We start from the raw sequence: 22,458 nt of genomic DNA on the forward strand, positions 1-22,458 counted from the left end.
GTAATCTCTTCTTTTTAATTACTGGCTTCCAATTCTCTCTCTGCATTGCTGGAAACAAAAATCACATATTCTGATATTGGTGATGGGGATGTGCACACTTAAAAAGTAGACACGTTCAAACTAATTTTAGAAATAAGTTACAATCAAAATTTGCTTCTGCTAAATTAGTAGAGGACAAAACCCTGTTTTTTCCTCCATCATAGTATATTTCAGTACTTCTACATTGACCTTATAACCTTTTTTTAAACAGGAATAAAGTTTTTATTCTTAAAAAATATGAGCTTTACCTGGTTTGTTTTATTTATATATACATATGTTTTAAATTTCTTGCATTGATTTTCAAATTGAAAGAGAATCATTTGTGAAAATACCTTAAATGCCAGCTCATGCTTTATATTTTACATGCTTTACTAGAGTTATTTTAGTGCCTTAAATTATTTATCTAATTTAATAATAATTTCTAATATGTAATTTTTAAGGACTTATGAGTAAAAGCAAACCATCTCCTCTTAAGAATTACTGATAAATATAAAATATTAAAAATTTTATATATGGGTACAAAGTGGCTATCTCATTTAAAGTACCAACATTTAATGATTTTAAAAAATAGTTGGAATTTTTATTTTGTAGTTGGTTTTAGCTAGCTAGTCGATTAAATTGATTTCATTAAAAATATAAGATATTCAGATTTTCTTGGGCTATAATGACTTTTGTATTAGTTGAGTAGAAATACATCACAAGTTGGTATAAGTAACTTGAGATGTACATTTTAATATATAATCAACATATTATTTAAATCCCTACTGCTTAACTGAAACTTAATTTTTTATGAATTTTAAATTAAAGTTTTACTTTAAAGGTAAATTACTAAGTTCAACTGAAGCAGTTCTTAACATATTCTTGAGATTTATAAAAATTAATATACCCTCAAGAATTGAAGTGCCTTTTTTTTTCTTAACTATTATAAGCAATGGATGTGTACATGCTAAAATTAAGCCTTAGCTGTTGGTTTACTTAATACTTAAATGGCTGATTCTCTGTGCCTGATTAAATTTAAAACTACATATCATACTTTTGATACTTATTAACTTTGTAGGAACTGAGTCCATTTTGTCACATTTGGTTCGTAGAAAGACTGATGTTAACAGTCTTTTTTTTTTTTTTTTTTTTTTGCGGTACGCGGACCTCTCACTGTTGTGGCCTCTCCCGTTGCAGAGCACAGGCTCCGGACGCGCAGGCTCAGCGGCCATGGCTCACGGGCCCAGCCGCTCCGCGGCATGTGGGATCCTCCCGGACCGGGGCACGAACCCGCGTCCCCTGCATCGGCAGGCGGACTCCCAACCACTGTGCCACCAGGGAAGCCCAACAGTCTTTTTTTTAAACAAAGTTTAAATGTCCGTTTTGTACCATTTTTCTCCTCGCTCCCCACTCAGAGCTGGAGTACAGAAATCACTTGTTTTCCCGAAGTCAAAGAAATAATTTCAGTCTAACTTCAGTTTAGGCTTTGATTAATTCCATGACTAGCAAACTAAAATGACTGCATTATTAATACTAATAATACATGTACTTAGGTTTTTCATAATCTCTAACTCCTAATTTAAATTAAAAAAAATTCTAATCCCATTACAAAACAAAACTGACTTCAAAGAACAAACCAGGATTTAAGCCCATATTTTAAAATTGAATCCCCCATTTTATTCAAACAATCTGATGTCTGTTTAAAACAAAACATTCTCAAGTAAAGCTCATAATTCCAAATTTCTTGCACATGGCTGTCCCAATAAATTACTATTACCAATGAAACAGACTTTAAAGAAGTTGTGTTTTACAATGCAGAGAGTGGAGGATGCTTTTTATACATTGGTGAGAGAGATCCGACAATACAGATTGAAAAAAATCAGCAAAGAAGAAAAGACTCCTGGCTGTGTGAAAATTAAAAAATGCATTGTAATGTAATCTGGTAAGTTCAGCATATTAATTTCTGCAGAAAGCAGATGTCTTTCACAGGTAACAAAGTAGCAACCGCTTTAGAACTACCTAGGTGTGGGATTCTAATTTGAAGTATTAAAAAATAAGAAACTTGTAGTTTGTTTCCACAATTAATACATTTATTTATTTATATTTCTCATTTTATTTTTTTAATTACATTTATTTTTCATCTAATGGGTATTCATTATAATTGAGATGGTTTTGATGCCTATAGACTACTCTGCATTTGTCATAGAGTCTAGAGAGAAAAAATATGAGGAACTATATAAAGGAGGAGTAAATTGAATGGCCCAGAAGGTGGGAAAGGGTCACTCTTACAGTGCGTGTTTTCTTTTGGACATTCCACAAGCAAATACTTGTTCTGTCTGTGCTCTCTTAACTTAGCGGCATCAACATCACTTTTTTACCCAGCTGAGAAACCTGGAGTGTTGGGATGACTCCTAAATCCCTCTTTTTCACACCCATTTGGAGGCAACCACAAATTCCTATTATGGTACATTCTAACTTTTATCACATCATTAGTTCAGGCCCCTATCATTTCTTACTGGGACTATTGTAACCTCTTACTTGGTTTACCTGTTGCTGCCTTCATTCACAGCGTAAAGAGAGAGAGATTTAAAAGAAATGTCATTTTCTTAGCTTTAAATCTAGTTACTGACTTCCTGTTACCTACAGAATAAAATCTCAAGTTTCGTAGCATATATAAGGCTCTTAACACCTTCCTTCCCCCCAGCCTTTGGCTTTATCTCTTAAAAACGTCTCGTCTGAAATTTTTTTGTCCGTATGTAAATCAACACCATGTTATTTGTTACCTTCCCTTGTGTCTTGGCTGTTGCTCTTGTTGGGAATGCCAGTGTTCTTATCCCCTAGTCTTACTAGTTAACACACTTTCATGACTGTCTCACCTCTTGTTCTCTAAGAATCTTTCTTTAAAAACTATTAGACTGGGCATAATGCACTTCTTGTGTATTCCCAGTTTACTGCTCTTAACTGTTACACACTTAACCATGTTAAATTGAAATAACCGCTTCTTTGTTTGTCCTGTATGGTGAGAATCTTAGAGAGCCAGAATCGTGTATTTTTAATCTTTGCATGTCCATGACCTAACGAGGTTCCTGGCACACAGTAGCTGCCCAGTTGGATTTACTGAGTGGAATTTCTCAACTTCCTTTCTAAACCAACCAATATTAAATTTGGTCTTGTTTAGAAAATATTTCACTCAATAGGTACCAGAAAGTTCATGCCAGAGCTTAAGATTTTGATGCATATTATTTGTAACATATAATGTTCTGTGAGAACATGAAATAAAATTGTAGGATATCATTTTTGGGGCTGATTAAACTAAAGGGTTGATATTGTTTACTATATGAGTTGAAGGTATGAAATAATGTATCTCCCCAAAATATAAAATATACTTCTGAATAGTAGACTAAGTTCCAAAAGATATTATGTGGTATACTAATGAACTAAACTCAGAAGAAGAAACAAAGCAAAATTAATGATTGGCATTAATTTTTATTGAGATTTATAAACTTTTTTTTTTTTTTTTTTTGCGGTACACGGGCCTCTCACTGTTGTGGCCTCTCCCGTTGCGGAGCACAGGCTCCGGATGCGCAGGCTCAGTGGCCATGGCTCACGGGCGCAGCCGCTCCGCGGCATGTGGGATCCTCCCAGACCAGGGCACAAACCCGTGTCCCCTGCATCGGCAGGCGGACTCTCAACCACTGCGCCACCGGGGAAGCCCAAGATTTATAAACTCTTAGTAGTTTTTGAGTATCATTGTATAAAGCAGTATTTAATTTAGAAGTTGTGATAAAACTTAACATTGCAATGCAATTTTAAAAGTAAAACTTCTAAAATAACAGTAGCCATGACCAGAGTTAAGTGATAGTTTTCTTTTCTCCCATTGTCTTACTATTAGATGATTTTTACAGTAGAACTATTTAGAATAAAATAAGTTTTATGCTTTAATTTTTATTTAAAACAAAGGTGAAAGCATATACTTTTTAAAATTTCATATTGTGCAAACTATATTTCAGTGGCTGTGTAGTCTGAATGTGAAATTGTTGGGCATGATGAATTAAATCCTTATTTTTTCAGTGATCATGAATAGCATTTATATAAGAAAAAAGTGTACTTGGTAATATTTAAAATTTTAAATATTTTTACAAAATTAATTTGACAATGATAAATATATGCAAATTAGTTTTTCTTAGTCCTAAAATGATGGGTTTAAACAAAATAATTACTGGTACCCTATTTTGTCTTTTAAATGTGTATATAAGAATATAAAAGGTGTTCACTGCCCTGTTTTGATCAGTTTTAACATTTTACTAATCATTGAAATTATTAATAAGATTATATATAAAGGAGAGTTCAGTGCAGTATGAACTAAAAGTATTTGTCAGAATCTTAGAAGAAGGTAATCTTATCAGATTCTGCCTTCATTGTCTCCTAAATACTTATATATTGTTTTCACCTTAGGATGTGTCTTCTCTATATCCATCTATGTATTTTCATTTTTATCTGCTTCAGCATTTTTGTATCATTGACATTTTTCTTCATTATAAAAACAGTGGAAATGGAGTAGACTACATAAGGATGTGTGATCAAAGGGAATTTGTGAAGGGTAGGGGAGTTGGAGTATATCCTCTCTTAAGATTCCATCCCATTCTAAGAGTTTATGGTTAGAAATTAGTCAAGGTTGGTATTATTTATAATAATAAAATAATTATTCTTTATTGTATCATCGGAAGTGTTTTGCTCTTTATGTGTTTAGAAGGTTAGCATGAAGGCTTATATATATTAAGCCTTGATTGTATTGCTGATAAACTGTCTTATCACTTTTCCTCTATTCTCTGTGTGAAACAGAAGTGTATGTCATCATACACATATAATCAGTAATGATATCAGAAAGTGGGGAACATCAGTGAGTGCAGTTTGGGGGCTTTACTGGGGTCTTTTCTTCACTAGTATTCAAATCAAGAATGCTGGTTTTTATCCCCCTACTGTTGTTTAAATGTGAGCAAGCCTCTCATTCCCACTCTGTGTTTAATTCTTTAAAAATGTTGGTAATACTTTCCTAAACTTTAGCTCTGTTGTGAAAGTTAGTTAAATGTAACTAGACTGAAAATGCCCGAATTAATTTAGTTATTAGTTTGAAATAGTAATTGTAGAAGATCTTAGTAATGCATAAAGGAGAAATCATATCGCTGTTAAATTTTCAATTATTTTTAAGATAATATAACTTAATGAATGTGTTTATATTAATATTCAGCAGAGGTGGTTAAATTGAGTAAAAAGCAAGTTTTCATTGTTAAAGTGGCTTGATTTATACTTTATTTGTTGTGTATTTGTTCCTAAGACTCCCTCTAGTGTCTAGGTTTGAAAACATCAGGCTTTTGTTGACAGTTACTAATCAGTTAAACAGATATTAAAATACATAGAGGATCATATTTTTTCTTTAATTCTCTATTTTGCTTTTATATTTAATTTGCTTTTTAATAGGGGTAGGACAAGAATTGACTTATGTATAGATCTTGTATAATTCAGGATTGCAGGGTTAAAATCTACTGTCCTGCCACCAGTTTCAAAGTGCCATTTTTCATGTTCTGTATGAATGATTAGGTTGAAAATTATTCTGACTTGAAATCACTTTCAACCATTACTGATTTGGATACCTTGCTTTTGATCACAGCTAGATGTAGGCCAAAATGATCAAATGGAAATTTCTCTGAAGATACACAGCATTTGACTTTATATGTCAAATATTAATCTGACTTTATATTAAGTATTTTGAATACTTAATATACTAAACATAAACTAAAAAAATAATGATTTAAAAAAAATCTCCAAATCATCAGACTCTACCACCATTTAAATGATTTAGCTCATTTCTCCACAAATAGAGGCATTACATTTTTCAAAGTATTGTGTCTTGTGTTGTGGTCACATTCTTTGCTTGTTTTTAAAATTTTTTTTTTGGCCGCTCCGCGCGGCATGTGGAATCTTAGTTCCCCTACCAGGGATTGAACCCGCGTCCCCTGCAGTGGAAGCACAGTCTTAACCACTGGACCATCAGGGAAGTCCCCTGTTGTGGTCACTTTAAATTTCCTTCTCATATCATAAATATATGAACTGAAACTAATGCCTTTAGAAAACTGAAAGTATAATCTAATACTGTATACTCCATGGTAGTTCCTTAAATCTAATGGATTTAAATAAGTATTGAACCAGAGGTCAAATGCAGCGAATATTTATGAAGTTAGTATTTACTTGCATGGCTTATATCAAATATCTAGAAACTCAGGGATAATTAAGTATAAATACTTATTCACATATATACACAAATACATTTGGATTTCAGTGACTGAGGTGTGCCAATATGGAAAAATTAGTAGCAAATTAAGTTCTGGGGGAAAGTAATGTGTTAACTAAGCATACGTAAGATTCTGTGCCGTTGATTTTCATTGCCTTTTGTGAAAATCAATGTTCCTATAATGTTAACAAAATATCGTTGAAGACATTTAAGAATCCTAGAAGTCTGATATATATTCAGTTGTCTAAAGAGAAATGTTACGTATCCTTATTCCTTCTCAATATTAATGTTTCCATTAGTAATATATCTTTTCTGTTATCTGTATACCTCAAACCATCATATATATTCACGTTTCAATACTTATGTGTTTCAGGGCGTTGACGATGCCTTCTATACATTAGTTCGAGAAATTCGAAAACATAAAGAAAAGATGAGCAAAGAAGGTAAAAAGAAGAAAAAGAAGTCAAAGACAAAGTGTATAATTATGTAAATACAATTTGTACTTTTTTCTTAAGGCGTACTTAAGTAAAAGTGGTAATTTTTGTACATTACACTAAATTATTAGCATTTGTTTTAGCATTACCTAATTGTCTTTCTGCTCCATCCATACTGTTAGCTTTTATCTTGAATGCTTATTTTAAAATGACAGTGGAAACTTTTTTCCTCTAAGTGCCAGTATTCCCTGAGTTTTGGTTTTTGAACTAGCAATGCCTGTGAAAAAGAAACTGAACACCTGAGATTTCTGTCCTGGGGTTTTTGGTGCATGCAGTTGATTACTTCCTATTTTTCTTACCAATTGTGAACTTGAGTGTGAAGCAAATTAAGGAGCCTTTCAAATCATCCCTATTCTGTGTTTTATCAATCATATACATGGATTAATTACTAATTATAACTTCAGTTGAGATTTCACGATTGGTTTTACTGAAGCATTGAGGGAACACAAATTTATGAGCTTCCTGTAGATTCATCTTGTAGGTTTCATGTCCTGTAGTTTCAGTTACCCTTAAAGAATGTAAAGGTACACTGTTCACAAAGGTTTTCTCCTTCTTTCCACTGCTATTTGTCAACGGTCACGTTCCCCCAAATATTATATTTTTTCTATAAAAAGGGAAAAAATTGAAAAAAATACAAGGCAATGGAATATTAAAAGGCCATTTACTTTCTACATTAGGTGAATTCCTATAATACTCTGAATAGCTTTTCCTGTTAAGGCAAACCCAGAATGTAATGAGGATTATAAACAACCATTTTGGGGCTATATTTACATGCTACTAAACTTTTGTAATAATTGAAAAAAATTTAACATGTATTGAATTACAAAAATTCTCATAGGAATTAAATATAGTCTCCCCGTGTCAGACTGCTCTTTCTTAGCATAAATCTTTTCTTGAACTTCAGTCTTTGAAAGTAGTTTTAATTCTACTGGTAATGATGTTAAAAATTATTTGGTCCAGTTAGCTTAGTAGGTGTTACGGAGACCAAGGTGGAAAGGCCAGGCCTTGTGTGAGCTTTGAGCTTCACTGAGAGTTTCACAGTATGGACTGCATCCCTATGGTCTTCCAATGTTGTCATGCCTTGGCTGGTCAAAAATGGGGACTGGGAGAGAGTTTGGATAGCTCAGCAGGGTACATTCTCACTATGTGGTAGTCCTACTCAGGAACGTCACTTTTGTTAAAACGAAACGAAACTTTAAAAAAACATTATTTTTAAATGAGGTTTTAGGGTGGGGTGGCAAGATTTTAATTTTTTTAAAACAAAATGAAAAAGTTTCAAAATCTTGAGTATTGGCTAGTTCTCTTAACACTGGCTAAAGTAACACTTTACAAGTCTGGTCCATAATTAAGAATATCTAATGCTTATAAAATAGATAAATTAATGTTAAAATGATTCTTTCAGTGCATTTAAAATGTTAACTTATTTTAAAATATTTGAACTGAGATGGTGTGTTGAGGTGAAAATATCACTGGACAAGGAGGAAGGTGACTTAGTTTCTAGTTATGTGTCTTTCATAACTCCAATTTTAGGCAAATCACTTACTATCCATTTCTTCATGTTAAAAGAAGTCATCTCAAAGGCTGTATCTAGCATTATAACTATGTGATTTACATTCAGTTTACATAAGGATATACCTATTTGTCAGTCTCAGCACAATCTGTAACTTTTTACCTGTGTTATCATCTTCAGTGCCAGTCTTAGGCAAAATTGTGCAAGAGGTGAAGTTTATTTCTGAATATCCATTCTCCGCTTTCAGGACTTCTCCCATATTAATGTCATCTTGCCTGCCTACCCTTCTACATGCCCCATGACTTGATGTTTTTTCTTTTAATACTTCTCATTCCCCTAACCTCAAAGATTTATTGCTGCTTTGGATATCTCCATGAAGGCTTCCCATCAAGTCACATCAAAATGCCCTACATCTTACTTCCTCAGGCTCAGCATAATCCGACAGATGCTATAATGGAATTTGACCTAAGAGTTAATTTTCAGGTGGTGGCTGTAGCAATTTAATCTTGATCCTTTGAACATCATCTCTTTGCTGCCTGGTCCATCAGGGACAAAGTAGGAATTTTCATACCTGCTATGAGGAGTCAGATCCCTATCCAGTGGAATGAGAATTTAACAAAGGTAGTGCTAAAAGAATTCCTTATGTAATCTACAACGAGGACTAGCCCTGCTAATGATACATTCCATTGTTTTAAAAGCTAAAATTTTGCAATGAAAGATACTTTAAAATTTATTCATAAATCTTACTCTTTAGCAGAATTCATTTATTCAACAAATATTTGAGTGCCTTCTAGATGCCAGCCACTACACAAGGCACTGGGGATATTAGAGTATCCTCAGACAAGGGACATAATCCCTGTCCTTAGGTAGTGCTTATATTCTAGAGCAGTCTATATTTTAGTGAGGCATCTGGTACATGACCCAGATATAATGCATATTGTAGTTTTGCAAAGAAGTGATTTGGTCTCTAAGCTTAGTTTCTTCCAGTTCTGAAATAATTGTTTTGCTCTGATTCCAATGTAACTGTTTAATCAAGCTACTTTTTAAAATTAAATTAGTTTACTTCATTGTTTTAAAGGAGTAAAATTTGAATATTGTTTTTTATTCGACATAATGATGTGATTCTATTGGGACAATTATAGTACCAATTAAATTGTATGTCAGATAATGTTAAAATTCCCTTGTGTGTAGTATGGTCTCTTTGTATAAGTAATTAAAATAGACTTTAAAAATTAAACATTGAATTCTAAAATAGTTGTTTATCTGGGTAAAAATAAACAGATGTCAGACCTAATTCACAGAAAAGGAAACTTCTATGTAAAAATCAATATGATTTCTGAGATGCTGTACTAAACTACAGGTTTATGGAACATTATCTAGTTAGGGTGTTTACACTTATATAGTACCTCCTCTTGTTTCCACACAAGAGAAAGAAATGGCCATACTTCAGGAATTGCAGTGTATAACTGAGGGGATTTTTAGGACTCTTGAATTTTTGATGTAGCTGGGCAATTTTTTTATGGCAGTGGTAATTATCCTTTATTATGTGAATTTTGAATGGTTTAATAAAATGTTTGTTTTTGTAGAGATTTTAAAAGGGGAGAGATAATCCTAGAAATAACAAATGTTATCTAATTATTATAGCCTTAAAGATAAAAATCCTTGTTGAAGTTGAAAAAAATTGCTAAATTACATAGGTTTAGACATTAACATGTTTATGGAAGAATGTAGCAGAAGTATGTAGTAAAATTCGAGTGAATATCTCCAATTAGGAATTCTAGGTTCCATTTTAACTGAGTCACACTGCATAGGAATTAGAACCTAACTTTTATAGGTTATCAAAATCTTAGCCACCATTGCACAATTTTGTCCTAAAATATGTAGAAACTTTGTGAGGCATGTTAAGTTGCAGTTTGCACAAGTTCATCTCATTTGTATTCCAGTGATTTTTTTTTCTTCTATCCATTTTTTCTAAACAATATATACACATTTAGGTTTTTTTGTAGGCAGTAAGAATTATCTGCCATTTCCATTTGCCAAAAAGTAATAATTTCTTGATGATTATGTATTAATGATTTTTAACAACCCATTGGTTATTTTAAAGCTGAACTTATATTTAATAACTTTGGTGTTGATATTGGGTAGCATGAAATCTGCATTGAGAAATTGAACAGCATAAATTGAACAGCTGTAAATTCCTTCAGAAAATGAAATTTCTTTCTTTCTAAAGATACATTCACATCAGTTCTTTAAAAAGAGTTGTAACTAGTAACACTTGTTTTAGTTTAATAGTTTTAAGTGCCTGTTTGGGATGATAATAGGCAATTTTTAGATGAATTTAGGAAAAACAAAGTTATTACCTACAGAAGTGTCAACTACAGAAGGTCCCCTTCCCTATAGAGAGCTAAATGGGTTATGTAATGTTTTATCCAAAAATTTCCAATTCCACTGTCTTGTGTTTTCCTGTTGAAAATACTTTTGCATTTTTCCTTTGAGTGCCAATTTCTTACTAGTACTATTTCTTAATGTAACATGTTTACCTGGAATGTATTTTAACTATTTTTGTATAGTGTAAACTGAAACATGCACATTTTGTACATTGTGCTTTTTTTTTTTGTGGGACATATGCAGTGTGATCCAGTTGTTTTCCATCGTTTGGTTGCGCTGACCTAGGAATGTTGGTCATATCAAACATTAAATTTAAAAATGACCACTCTTTTAATTAAAATTAACTTTTAAATGTTTATAGGAGTATGTGCTGTGAAGTGATCTGAAATTTGTAATATTTTTGTCATGAACTGTACTGCTCCTAATTATTGTAATGTAATAAAAATAGTTATGGTGACTATCATAGTTTGTACTCTTTTTTTTAATTTTTAATTATTTATTTATTTATTTTTTGGCCGTGCCGCACAGCTTTTGGATCTTAGTTCCCCGACCAGGGATCAAACCTGGGCCCACAGCAGTGAAAGTGCCAAGTCCTAACCACTGGACCGCCAGGGAATTCCCAGTAGTGTGTACTTCTTGATGGAAATTTGAAATTAGCCCCATAATTGATATGGGGTAGTTTATAAGCCACAGACGCTATAGTATATTAGTAAATCTTTTTTTGCAGCTTGTAAGTTGGATATATTCTTTATGAAAGGTGCTGTGAACATTATGTAAAGGTTTAAGTGTTTGCTTGAAACCACGTTAGGTTTAGGTCCTGTGCCATGTTAACTCGTTTAGAAGTGGATGCAAAACAAATCTGCCTTTATGACAAAAGAATAGAATAACATTACTTATTACTTTTTATTGAAGAAGGTAATTGATACACAACGGGTGATTTGTTTTAAGGCCCAAAGGCAGCCAGTGGCAAAAATTAATAATGGAAATAATTAGATAGGTATATATATGTGATGCCAGTTGCTGGCAGGCTGTTTCGAGTTCAGAAGTAATCTTACTCTATACTTATTACTTCTACTAACTGCACTTAAATCATTCTTTTGCAGTGAACCTTGACTCTGTGCTGTTAATGTACCAAATGGGGTCAAAAATAAGGAACTCCTTCAAAAGTTAAGGGCAATAAACTTGCAAGAAATTATTTTGCTTACTTAAATGTGCATTAAACGGCATTCTTTTTTCAGTAAAATGCAGAGATGGGCTAAGAATTGGCAAAAATTAAGTACATTATATTTTCATTCAAAATTGGGTGCTCATCAATTTTTAATTGGTAGTTGGCAGCATCATATAGTTAAATTGCTATTTTAGTATAAAAATTGAGCATAAAGGTTGCTGATAAAGCTCTCAGTTTGAACAGAAGTGGAAACCTATTTTAGTTCAGTAAAGTATTTTTAACAAAATGTATTACCTTGACATTTTAGAATTATTTTTGTAGTAGCTGGTATACATAAACAGCTGGCACTGATTTTCAAATTATAGTAATAGTGATCAGTTAGTTTTGTTGGTATCTGAGTAATAGCGTTGTTTCATAGCTCTATATTTCTTAAGGAAGTATAATGCTTCTAGTTCTTTCATTACAAATTGGCCTTGTTCAATAAGTTCTTTGATCTTCTCTGGGTCCTTCACATCTTTGTTTTTAAGGAAAACGCTCTTCAGACGCCTTTTAAAATAGTCTGCTCCTTTTGGATAGTCTCGTCCAAGATACAGCAGCTTAAAAAAGAAAGATTATATATTTCTAAACAATCTATGTCATATAACATTTATAAAATTGGCAACATAATTACTTACATTTTTATAAAGATTCAGTACTTCTCCTCTTAAAGAACTGGCCATTTGCACGTATCATGGAAAGTATTCACTTTTACATTTAATGTACCTAAAGAAAAAGAAAAATTTTTACAAATAACTGCATTGTAGTCTTAAAAAAGAATCAAAGAAAAAGGATTTTACACATTGGTAAAATGGTACCCTTTCTTTTCATTCAATAAATATTTATTAAGCACTTTTATGTTCCATGCACTGAGATGTAGCTATGAATGCGTCAGATGAGATACCTGCTCTCACAGAACTAACATCTCCAGAGGGGTATACTACAAACAATATTATGAATTGTGGTAAGTTCTATGAAGGAAACAGGACAACTACAGAAAATGGATTGGCAAAGCTGGATATGTAGGTGTACCTCCTTGTATACCAGAGTGGAATGAATTAGGTAGAACTAGATTTGAATCCCAGCTGCATAGTGTTGTACAGGTTACTTAACCTTTCTGAGCCTCAGTTTTCTTGTCAGAAGGAGAATTGCCTTTACCCTGCTTTCAAGGCAAGGCTAAAACAGGACACTGGGAAGAGGCCTGATCAAATCAAGAGTGCCCTCCTAAGAAAGGCTAAAGAGGCAAAACTGGGTGTGAGGGTCAAGCAGGTTCACAACTAACAGGAGATGGGCAGTAAGATCGGTGGTGAAGAGGCCAAGTGAACAACCCATAAGGGGCTACACGAGGAGCCGGCGACATCCAGTGGGACAGATAAGCTTCTTTATGTGTACTTGGTTCGTGCTGCTAGGGAGAGGCAGCTCTGTAAAGGCACCATGACAGCCTCACCAGAAAATAATTCCCAATACTTGGGACGGCCAATCAGTGGTCAGGATAGGTGATTCAACTGTAACCAGGACAACAGTTGCAAAAAACAGGGTATACCTCTCTGAGGAGGGAGCCCTGGGGGTGAGCACTTTTTAAATTGTTTTACAAACATACTTGAAAGGCTCCTGCTGCCAGTACAGCAACTAAGTGAAGACCTTTTCTTGCTGAAGTTTATAAATCTGCTTCTCTGGCTCCTCTTTCTTGGGGAAAAAAAATCACATAGGAGCCAACATTATTTCCATGTTAATACTTGTATACTTCTCCTGTTTACTAACAATTTATGAGTTAGCTCACATTACAAGCATACAACGTAGCAGAGCAATTTTTCTGAGTTCATTAATATTAGCTTTCTTGTTTTCCTCCAAATTGCTATTTTTCTGCTTTTGTCTGTTATCACTTCTGAGCTTTCCTCCAGAAAAGGTAGTCCTTTTCAATCTGGTCCTACAAATGAAAGGACAAAAAAAACTTCAGAAGATCTGCATACATGGTTGCAGCTTAGGGACTTTGGGCTTTACTTAGGGTGATCTGAGTGGGCCCTTTATCGGGGAACCTCTGGTGTTAGTATCTTAGATGGTTCTCCTCAGCTGGTCAGATTCCCCAGAGAAAAGTCTTCCAATCTTCTGAGCATTTGCTAATGTAACATTAAGAAGCAGAAGAGGAACCAGGGCCTTGCATTCAGCATTATGTATACCCAAACTCACCTAATCTGCTTCCAGTGTGGTTTTGGTGTACTTAGTATGCCTGAGGACACCCCACTCCAGAGACTAGTATTATTTTGTCCAGAAATAAAACCTCCAGTCTTCTGTGGGAGTGAGGGGTCAGACACTTAGGGGTGGTTTTCAAAAAGCTTTCACTTCATCCTCTCTGATTTACTTCATTCTTCATTTCCAATTACAGTGGCCCTGTTCCAGTGCCTTTTGAGCAATATGCAGTATAAACTGGGCTTTTCTAGTGTGCTAGGTCACATTCATCTGTTTTGCAGCTTCTAAAGTTTTACTGTTGTCATCTCCTCTTCTATTTTTCTTTTATTTTTAAATTGGTTTACTGAAGATTTAATGGTTTTGGAAGGGAGTGAAATTAGATGAGTATATTTACCGGGTACATCAACACCGAATTTCATTTTTAAAACTTTTTTTTTTTTTTTTTTGCTGAGAGCCATTTTTCCTGTGTTTTAATCTTACTGAAGAATGATGACTCTTAAGAACCTTGTGCATTTAAAATAATTGTAAATTAAATCTACATTAGATGTAATTTAAAATTGCGAATTATAAGCTGTTTAATTCCTGGCAAAGAGCATAGCTCTATTTAATTCACAATTTGTAATTTGTAAAACTGTTTAGAAATGTGGCTTAAATCATCCTCTTTAGCTGTTGCCCTCTTTACAAATTATATATAATAAAGGACCTGCCCAGCAAAAAAGTAGCTGCTGTGACTAAGGTAAGCTTGTCCCGTTCTTTGATATGTTACTTTATGAGTTAAGGAAGTTTGTTATTGCATGCTGACCTTCAGGCATTTCAGTTTATTTTAGCCTTTGGGAGAAATAGGTTTCCTTGGGTTCAGTATTGGTGAACAATTTAAATGCAGCAGGGACCTGGGGCTGTTCCTTAACCCTGCATGAAGTCATGGAGGTTACTGTTCTTTGTAGAGAGCCAAACGAGTTAGCGACTGAGAGAAGTCCCCCATCATCCTGAGAATCTGGATGGGGATGGGCATACAATCCACACTGATAGCTCTTTCCCAATGACTTGTGGGCCAAGGAGGTAAGACATAACTAACTCCAGTTCTGGGTTAAGTCATTTAACTAGGGGTTATGGTGTCTAGAGCTGTTATTAGTCACTGTTCTCCATGAAGTTCTGACTTGACTCAAACAGATGAAGCACATTTCCCCAAAGTAGTTAAGCCTAAAAAGCTTCACACAAAAATGTATCCCAATACACTTGCAGCACCAAAGGATACATAATCCAAGAGGTAGGTGGCAAGAGAGCTTGCCCCCAAAAGCTTGTATACTGCTTGGTCTAGGCCTACCTAGAAGCCAGATTATAAAAGTGAGTTGAAAGGAGATGGCTGTGTATGTTCATACGGGGGAGGTACTACACCTGTCTGAAGGTAACAAAGAGAACAGGAACTGGGCCTTCTTCCGCAGCTTGTAAGAGAAGTAGTAGAGAAGAACTAAACAAGCTCACTGGTATAATCTCACAGCACAGTGGCCCCCCTAGAACACAGTCCAGCCTGTTTTAACACATCCACAGCAAATCCTTCTCCCTAGGAGGGAAGCTGGTGGAATGAGAACTTGAGCAAGTCTCTCCTCTAGAAGCCCACCATTTTACAGTTGTTTGTGATTACCATCACACCTCCTTACCCGCATCAGAGTCGCCTGAGCTTTTGTATCATAAATATTAGTACCTTGGTTGAAAAACTAAAACAAAAGCTTAGTTCCACACCACACAGCTTCAGAACTCTATATGAAGTCGACGTTAAGACATTTTAATCTTGCTACCAGGGATGTGGAGGCGAGGTGTCATAGCTATGACACAGTCTGGATTTCTGTGGGGAGAATAACACTTTAACCCACAAAGACCAGCTCAGTCAGTAATACTGATTTACTAATAATACCTTTAGTCAATGAAAGTGCAAGGGACAGCGCATTATAAAATGAGAATTCAGAGATGAGAAATGGTGGCAATAATTTGAAAGCATTTCATGTCTTGTCAGGCTAAAACAGGGTTTAGATGTAAAATCACAGAGAATTCAGACAGGCTTTGGAAGGACCTTAATTTCTCAATCTCTTAATTTCTTCTAGTTTTCCTGTTGGTCTAAATTGCCAGAGTTTCATGCGGGGAGACTGACATTCGAAGGGTTGTGCTACCGGTTGGTACAGTTAATCTGTGACCTTGACCCTGGGCACATAATTTAGCGAGTCTTGCTGGGTCTCAGAGACCGCCACCTGTAAGGAATACTTTACCCAGGAACTGCTTCAAATCATTTCCAGTTCTTGTTTAGAGCGCCTCTAAGGAAAAACGGCATATACCTTGCGTGCCCAGGAAGTAAACAGAACCAGGTGCAGGGAGAAGAATCCGAAGGTTATTAATTTCGAAATAAACAACCCTCTGGGAGCCAATTTATTTACCTCTTTTTCTAAACTGCCAATCGAGCCCCGCCCCACGCTGGTCTAAGCGGTGGCGGCCCAGGCAGCCGAGCCGGTGTCAGTCACTCGACCCAGTCGCGTAGCCGGCGGCCCCCTTCCTTCTCGAAACCGCACAGAAAGATTCGTCCCAGCTACTCTAGGGAAATAGGGAGAGGGACTGTCAACGTCGGAAGACGCGCAGAAACCCTTTCCCACACCCGCTGGTCCTCGCCCAGGGCATACTTCACCGCCTCCAGACCTCAGGATTCGGAAAACAGAATAAAACGCTCGGGCCCGGCACTCACGCACTTTCCGGCACGCGGCAGCCGTAAAAGCCTTCTCACGCTCCGACTCGCGGCAGTCGACCGAGGCGGGGCGGCGGAGGTGGGTGGGGCAACCTGTCAGGGAAGGGGGCGGGGCGCCGTCCGGAAGAACCCCAGTGCGACTGCGCGGACCGAGACGCTCGGATATCCACTCCCGCCTTGGCGCCAGTGGGAGGGGCTTGTCGTCCTGACAACCCGCGAGCGTTTGTCCTCACAACCCGGGAGCGTTTGTCCTCACAACCCTGAGCTCCGACTTGGCCGACTACGGAGGTAGTGTCTGTCTCAGCATGGTGAGCAGGGAAAGTGGGGGAGCTGGGTGAAGGGGCGAGCATTGATTCTCCTGCACCGTGTTAAATGATGTAACAAGAGCCTGTCATATTTTATCAGAGGGGAGCGAGTCGGTTTAGGAAAGAGCCCATACCCTTGGGGTGGGGGTGGGGGGGGGGGAAGGACCTTCCCCAGATCTGTGGCCTTCTGTCCAGGCTCCGGCGGACAGGTGGGAGTAAAAACCAGTTTCTGCAAACGGGGAATTCCGATCAGTGCGGTCAGATGATGTCTTAAAATCTCGACCTCTTGCTAAATTTAAATATCGGTCTCAATTTAGTAACTTCCAATAGTGATAGACATTCCCATGAAATTGCTATTTTATTGCAGCTTGGCGGAAGTGTTTTTTTGCCTCCTTATCAATTAATGAAAAGCTTTATCAATTTACTCTGCTTTCACAAGTTATTTTGTGTGGTCTTTTGTGGAAATTTGGATTGTTTCGTAATTCAGGGTATGCAACCTGTCCTGTGTTTATTAAGTATGATAAAGCTTCTTGTTTTGTTTTTCTGCACTCCTCAGCTGTCATGCCTTCTCCAAGAACACAGGCCAACATGTAGCTGTAAGATGTTCTCATTTCCCATTTTCTTAAATGTGATTTCCGTCTTCTTCTATGATTAAAACCAGAGGAAGTGGAAAATGTAATTAATTATTTAATTCGTTGATTAAGGGAAAATATGGAGCATGTTCTTTGTGCTTGGCACTAGGCTGAAGCCAAGGACACAAAGGTGAAAATTACCATCTCTCCCTGGTATGGAAGACAGACTTACCAAATTAATTACAATACAGTTTTATAACTGTAATAATTGAAGTGACTACAATGGAGTAACGCAAAGTTGGAAATGTTGAAATTGGGGCAGGAGAGGGGATGGGAACAGGAAGGGAAGAGCAGTGCTTTTCAAGCTGTGTTTTAAAGTATGATTGTGAATTTACCAGAAGTGATGAGAAGAAATAGGGCATGGAGAGCATTCATGTCAGGGAGAATAGAAAGTAAATGGATTTTAAGTGGACTGAAAATTGCTGATAACTTAAGGGAACAATAAGCACCTATTTATTATCTTCCAATCGGTACATAAGTTTCTTGTTCTTAGATCCCTCTAGGAATCTTTCTCAAAATGTGATTTCTGGAAAATTTGCCTCTAATAAACCTGGAATACCAGTTAAAATGCAAATTCCAGGAACAGACTGGACTCCAGATCTACATTATTAGTTTCCTAAGGCTGCCAAATAACAACATACCACAAGCTAACTGGCTTAAACAATAGACTTAACGGTTTCACAGTTCTAGAGGCTGGAAGTCCAAGTTCAAGGTGTTGTCAGGGTTATGCTCCCCCTGCAGGTGCCAGCTTCCGGTACTTCTTGGCTTGTGGCAGCATTACCTCATTCTTCACTGGCGTTCTCCCTGTGTGTGTATCTGTGTCCAAATTTCCCCTTTTTTAACAAGGACGCCAGTCATGTTGGATCAGAGATCCACCCTATTCCAGTATGACCTCATCTTAATTTAACCACATCAGCAAGGACCCTCTTTCCAAATAAGGTAAAATTCAGAGATACTGGGAGATAGGACTTTAATGTATGAATTTTGAGGGGGCACAATTCAACCAATAACATGAACTGAATTACAATGGGGAGAGAGAAGTGAGTGTGTACACTTTTAGCCCAGGAATATGCATTTTAACAAGCATCCTAGGTGATTCTTATGCCCTCGTAACTTTGAGAACTTCTCTACTACATGATGCTCCTATGATTTGCAGGATGGGTGAGGATATGTACGTAAACTCAACCTGCGTCACATTAAAAGCACTGGTGAGAGATGACAATTCCCCCACCTTTAAAATGTGGCTGCTTGGGAACAGGGCCAATGCTGTTTAGCTATTCTGCTGTATAGTAGTTATTATAAGATGGAAGCATGTTAACTATTAATTGATAGCAAATATGATAAAAAATAAAACACATTTATAAAAGTTATGAGAGCCAGGTCTCCATTATTATTCATATCATCTCCAGCATCTCAGAGTGCTTTGAGTGTAAATCATTAATAAATACCTGCTGAGCAAATTAGTGAAATATATGCACTTTTCAAGAAGATATAATATGGCTTGAACCACTAACTTCTGTACAAGTCGTCAAATGTGGAAAGTGTGTGATCTTATAGTCACGTGGTCCCCTACAAATTCCTTACCAGAAATCTAATGAACACGTGGGCCAAATCAGGAGATTACAAGTACTGTTACTAAAAAGTACTTGTAAATATTGATTGAAATACTGTACTTTCCAAAATCCAAAAAAGCATAGATCTGTTTTAGGACACATTGCTGAATAGAATCATTTTGTCAGTTTTGCCTGTTTTAAATGACGGGTTCTGTTTCTATAAAATCAGCAATCTAACTTTACAGAAAGATTGTTTCTTTATAACATGAGATCATTCCCACACTTTCAAGCTTGACATTAGTACCAACACTAATGTCAGTGATTTCTTCTTCTTTAGAATCCTTTAAACTAGTGCCTTCTCGACTGGTGCTCTGTTTTGTGATCGGGCATTTCATGAAACATGGATCATTGATCGTCGTAAGAATGAGTGTAAAATCTACTTACAAAAGATGCTTCAGTGGGTGAACTATCTTAGTCTTTCCTAGACTTGCTTGTAGTTTTGTCTGAATTCTTTTCTAAAAAAACTTTTTCATTTTGAGATGATTTTAGATTTACAGAAAAGTTGCATAGAGGGTACAGAGAGTTCCCTTATACTCTTTACCCAGCTTCTCCTAATTTTAATATGCTAGGTAATCAGGATAGTTTTGTTTAAATGTCTGAATTATTTTTTAAATTTATCAATTCTTTTGTTTTTCCAACTTTTAGGGTCCCAAAGCAAAAAAAAAGGTAGGTGGAAATTATTTCTCAAAACAGTTTTAAAGCACTGACATTGTACAAACAATTTTTAAATGTTTTCCAGTAGTTTTTATAGTTTATAGAGTTTACTAAGCTTAGTCTTTAGACATTAATGCTATTTAAATCATGGAATAATCCCTTACAATAACAGGACGTATTTCAAATTTGACATAAAAAGATAGTTCTAATTTCACAAAGAGTTTTTAAAATACCTTTTACTTTTTACTTGTGTCTAGATTTGAGGTGTTTTTATTACTTGCGCTCTAGAAAATTTTGGATTAGGAACGCTTTTCTTCATTTCAGATAAACGCATAAAAATTTAGTTCTAAAACCTTCTGTGACTTAAAAGCGAACCCTAGGATAATATGTCTTTAAATGGGTTTCATGGTAACACGTACTGAATTTTTCTGTGCTTTGTAAAAATTTGAGTTCATTAAGGGGTGTCTCAAATAACTTTTTCTCTCTTCTTAGTAGATTTATACCTGAAAGCAGAGATTATTATCTCTTGACTGGCAAACGTAGACATAGTTCATTTGATCTAAAAGGTCTTTCTTAATCAGTTGCCAAAGTAGTTTCATGCAAAAATGTGATTTCCACCTATTCTTGAAAAATTGGAAACCTGATAACATTGGACCTACAGTCCTATAAGGGAACAGTTGGCTAGACTAAGTAGCAGCTACCCCTTTGAGAAATGCATAAATTCTTCAGTTTGCTGTCGTCCAGACTATGACCAAATCCCTTACATTATTTACCTACCTGGTCCAATAGGGATTTAGGTTTGGAATGCCAGCATTAAGGCATATCTGATAAGTCACTACTCTGTTAATTTCCCCGCCATTTTCTGTTATGGAATCAGTTATACTCTCTGTGTTCTCATAGCACATGAATTTGTCCATACCGCAATTATAATGCCTATCATTTATTGTAATGATTTATCATTATGTGCTGTTCACGGTCAAGAGCATGTCGTATTAATTTTTGTGTCCATAGCATTTAGTCTGGCACGTAGTAGAAATTCAATCAATATTTGTTGAATGAATATGTGAAACCCCATTTACCCTACCACTACTTTAAAACACTTGGGCCCTTGATTATTTAAGAAGAAATGCTTGGGCTTCCCTGGTGGCTCAGTGGTTGAGAGTCCGCCTGCCGATGCAAGGGTCGCAGGTTCATGCCCCAGTCCGGGAAGATCCCACATGCCGCAGAGCGGCTGGGCCCGTGAGCCATGGCCGCTGAGCCTGCGTGTCTGGAAAAAAAAGAAGAAATGCTTATATAAATGTGCATTCAATATTTATACAATTCAACATTTCTTCAAAAATGCTATTGAGTGCCATCTATGTTTGCTTTTCTCAGTCACTTGAACCCACTACCAACCTGATACTGTTTTAGGGACTGTGGATATAAATAACTGAACAAAATTTATGAAGACTCTGGGCACATTCTTATGGGGGAAGTATTCTGGAGGACTACAATCATATATATGTTTGTCTACAATAGTTTATTAGTTTGTGTGGGCATTCATTTTCAGCTTTAGATTGTGAAATCTTAGAGGCATTGTTTTAAATCTGAAAACTCATTGTTCTAATGACTTTGGTACTTAACCATGGATGTATGGGTGCTAAATAAATACATTTGGATTCTTTTCTTCATATTGTTGTTTCCCTTAAAGAATGGTGAGATTCATCCTGTGACATTTGAAACCAAACATACGGAAAAAATTACTCACTTTTTAATTATTTCCATTCTTAAAGGTTATGGTTTGGAGATGAGGTGAGCCTGTAAAGGGAATTACAGTATGGTTAAAAAATCATGGAAAGGTATATTTTATTTCTGATTTCTTAAAGTTTTATTTTAAGGGAAAAAAGTAATAAACACATATGGTACAAAATTAAAGTAGCATAAAAATGTAAAAGTTCCTCCTAGCCAAGACTAAAAGAACCACTGCAAATCTTTTCTTTCATTTTGTAATCATTAAAAAGTACACACACACACACACACACGCACACGTTTTCTCCCCACATAATGGGAGCATTCTGCACCTTCTAGTTTTCACTTGATGATGTTGCATTTTATTAATTCTAGTATACTCACATTTTAACATGACTGAAATTGAGATATGTTTTATGGTTGATAATAACTTACAATCATTGTAGTCCTGAATTGACATCTATTTCCTCCAGAGATGTTTGCTTCTGTCGGTCACTTGGGCTTACTACCAACCTAATACTACTTTAAATTCTCTTCCTGAGAGTTTTTGGACCACACTAATAGTATGAGTCAGACTGCAAATCCACATTAACTGACTTGTGGTTTAACTTTTCAGGGATTTTTTTTTTTCTTCGTTCTATTCATTTTTCAGGATTGAGCTATGCAAGTTTCCTTGTATCTTTCTGTATTGTAGGTTCATTTGTGTTT

The 22,458-nt window shown here is 35.8% G+C and overlaps 3 protein-coding genes across 11 annotated transcripts in view; 2 read left to right on the forward strand and 1 right to left on the reverse strand.

Moving 5' to 3' along the window:
• The window catches only part of KRAS (KRAS proto-oncogene, GTPase), a 38,756-nt gene extending 27,599 nt beyond the window's left edge, over nt 1-11,157 (forward strand). For 2 of the 3 annotated variants that reach the window (XM_033866990.2, XM_033866991.2), the window contains exons 5-6: nt 1,837-1,960; nt 6,681-6,794. In XM_033866990.2, coding sequence (XP_033722881.1) covers nt 1,837-1,956 — 120 coding nt within the window. In that variant the 3' untranslated portion in view covers nt 1,957-1,960; nt 6,681-6,794. Of the gene's footprint in view, nt 1-1,836; nt 1,961-6,680 lie in introns of all 3 variants that reach the window. The other variant, XM_019936382.2, reaches the window with a different exon arrangement.
• A 431-nt stretch (nt 11,158-11,588) lies between these two features.
• ETFRF1 (electron transfer flavoprotein regulatory factor 1) lies at nt 11,589-16,874 on the reverse strand. 2 transcript variants are annotated; one of them, XM_073788960.1, is made up of 4 exons: nt 16,757-16,874; nt 16,517-16,670; nt 12,542-12,629; nt 11,589-12,463 (listed from the first exon to the last, which is right to left on the reverse strand). In XM_073788960.1, exons 3-4 carry the CDS (start codon nt 12,584-12,586, stop codon nt 12,242-12,244), a joined length of 267 nt encoding a protein of 88 aa, XP_073645061.1. In that variant the 5' UTR covers nt 12,587-12,629; nt 16,517-16,670; nt 16,757-16,874; the 3' UTR covers nt 11,589-12,241. The 2 variants fall into 2 exon arrangements, with proteins under 2 accessions (XP_073645061.1, XP_033722884.1); XM_033866993.2 differs by lacking the exon at nt 16,517-16,670 and having other exon boundaries at nt 16,819-16,840.
• A 119-nt stretch (nt 16,875-16,993) lies between these two features.
• DNAI7 (dynein axonemal intermediate chain 7) overlaps nt 16,994-22,458 on the forward strand; it is a 74,535-nt gene continuing 69,070 nt past the window's right edge. Inside the window, exons 1-3 of one of the 6 annotated variants that reach the window (XM_073788956.1) lie at nt 17,062-17,126; nt 20,014-20,034; nt 21,795-21,860. Coding sequence is in view for 2 of the 6 variants with exons in the window: in XM_019936392.3 (XP_019791951.2) it covers nt 17,124-17,126; nt 20,014-20,034 (24 nt within the window). In the remaining 4 variants the exon portion in view is untranslated. Of the gene's footprint in view, nt 17,127-17,679; nt 17,720-20,013; nt 20,035-21,794; nt 21,861-22,458 lie in introns of all 6 variants that reach the window. The other 5 variants (XM_073788955.1, XM_073788957.1, XM_019936392.3 and 2 more) reach the window with 5 other exon arrangements.

The sequence above is a fragment of the Tursiops truncatus genome, chromosome 11 (assembly GCF_011762595.2).
Source record: "Tursiops truncatus isolate mTurTru1 chromosome 11, mTurTru1.mat.Y, whole genome shotgun sequence".
NCBI lineage: Eukaryota > Metazoa > Chordata > Mammalia > Artiodactyla > Delphinidae > Tursiops > Tursiops truncatus.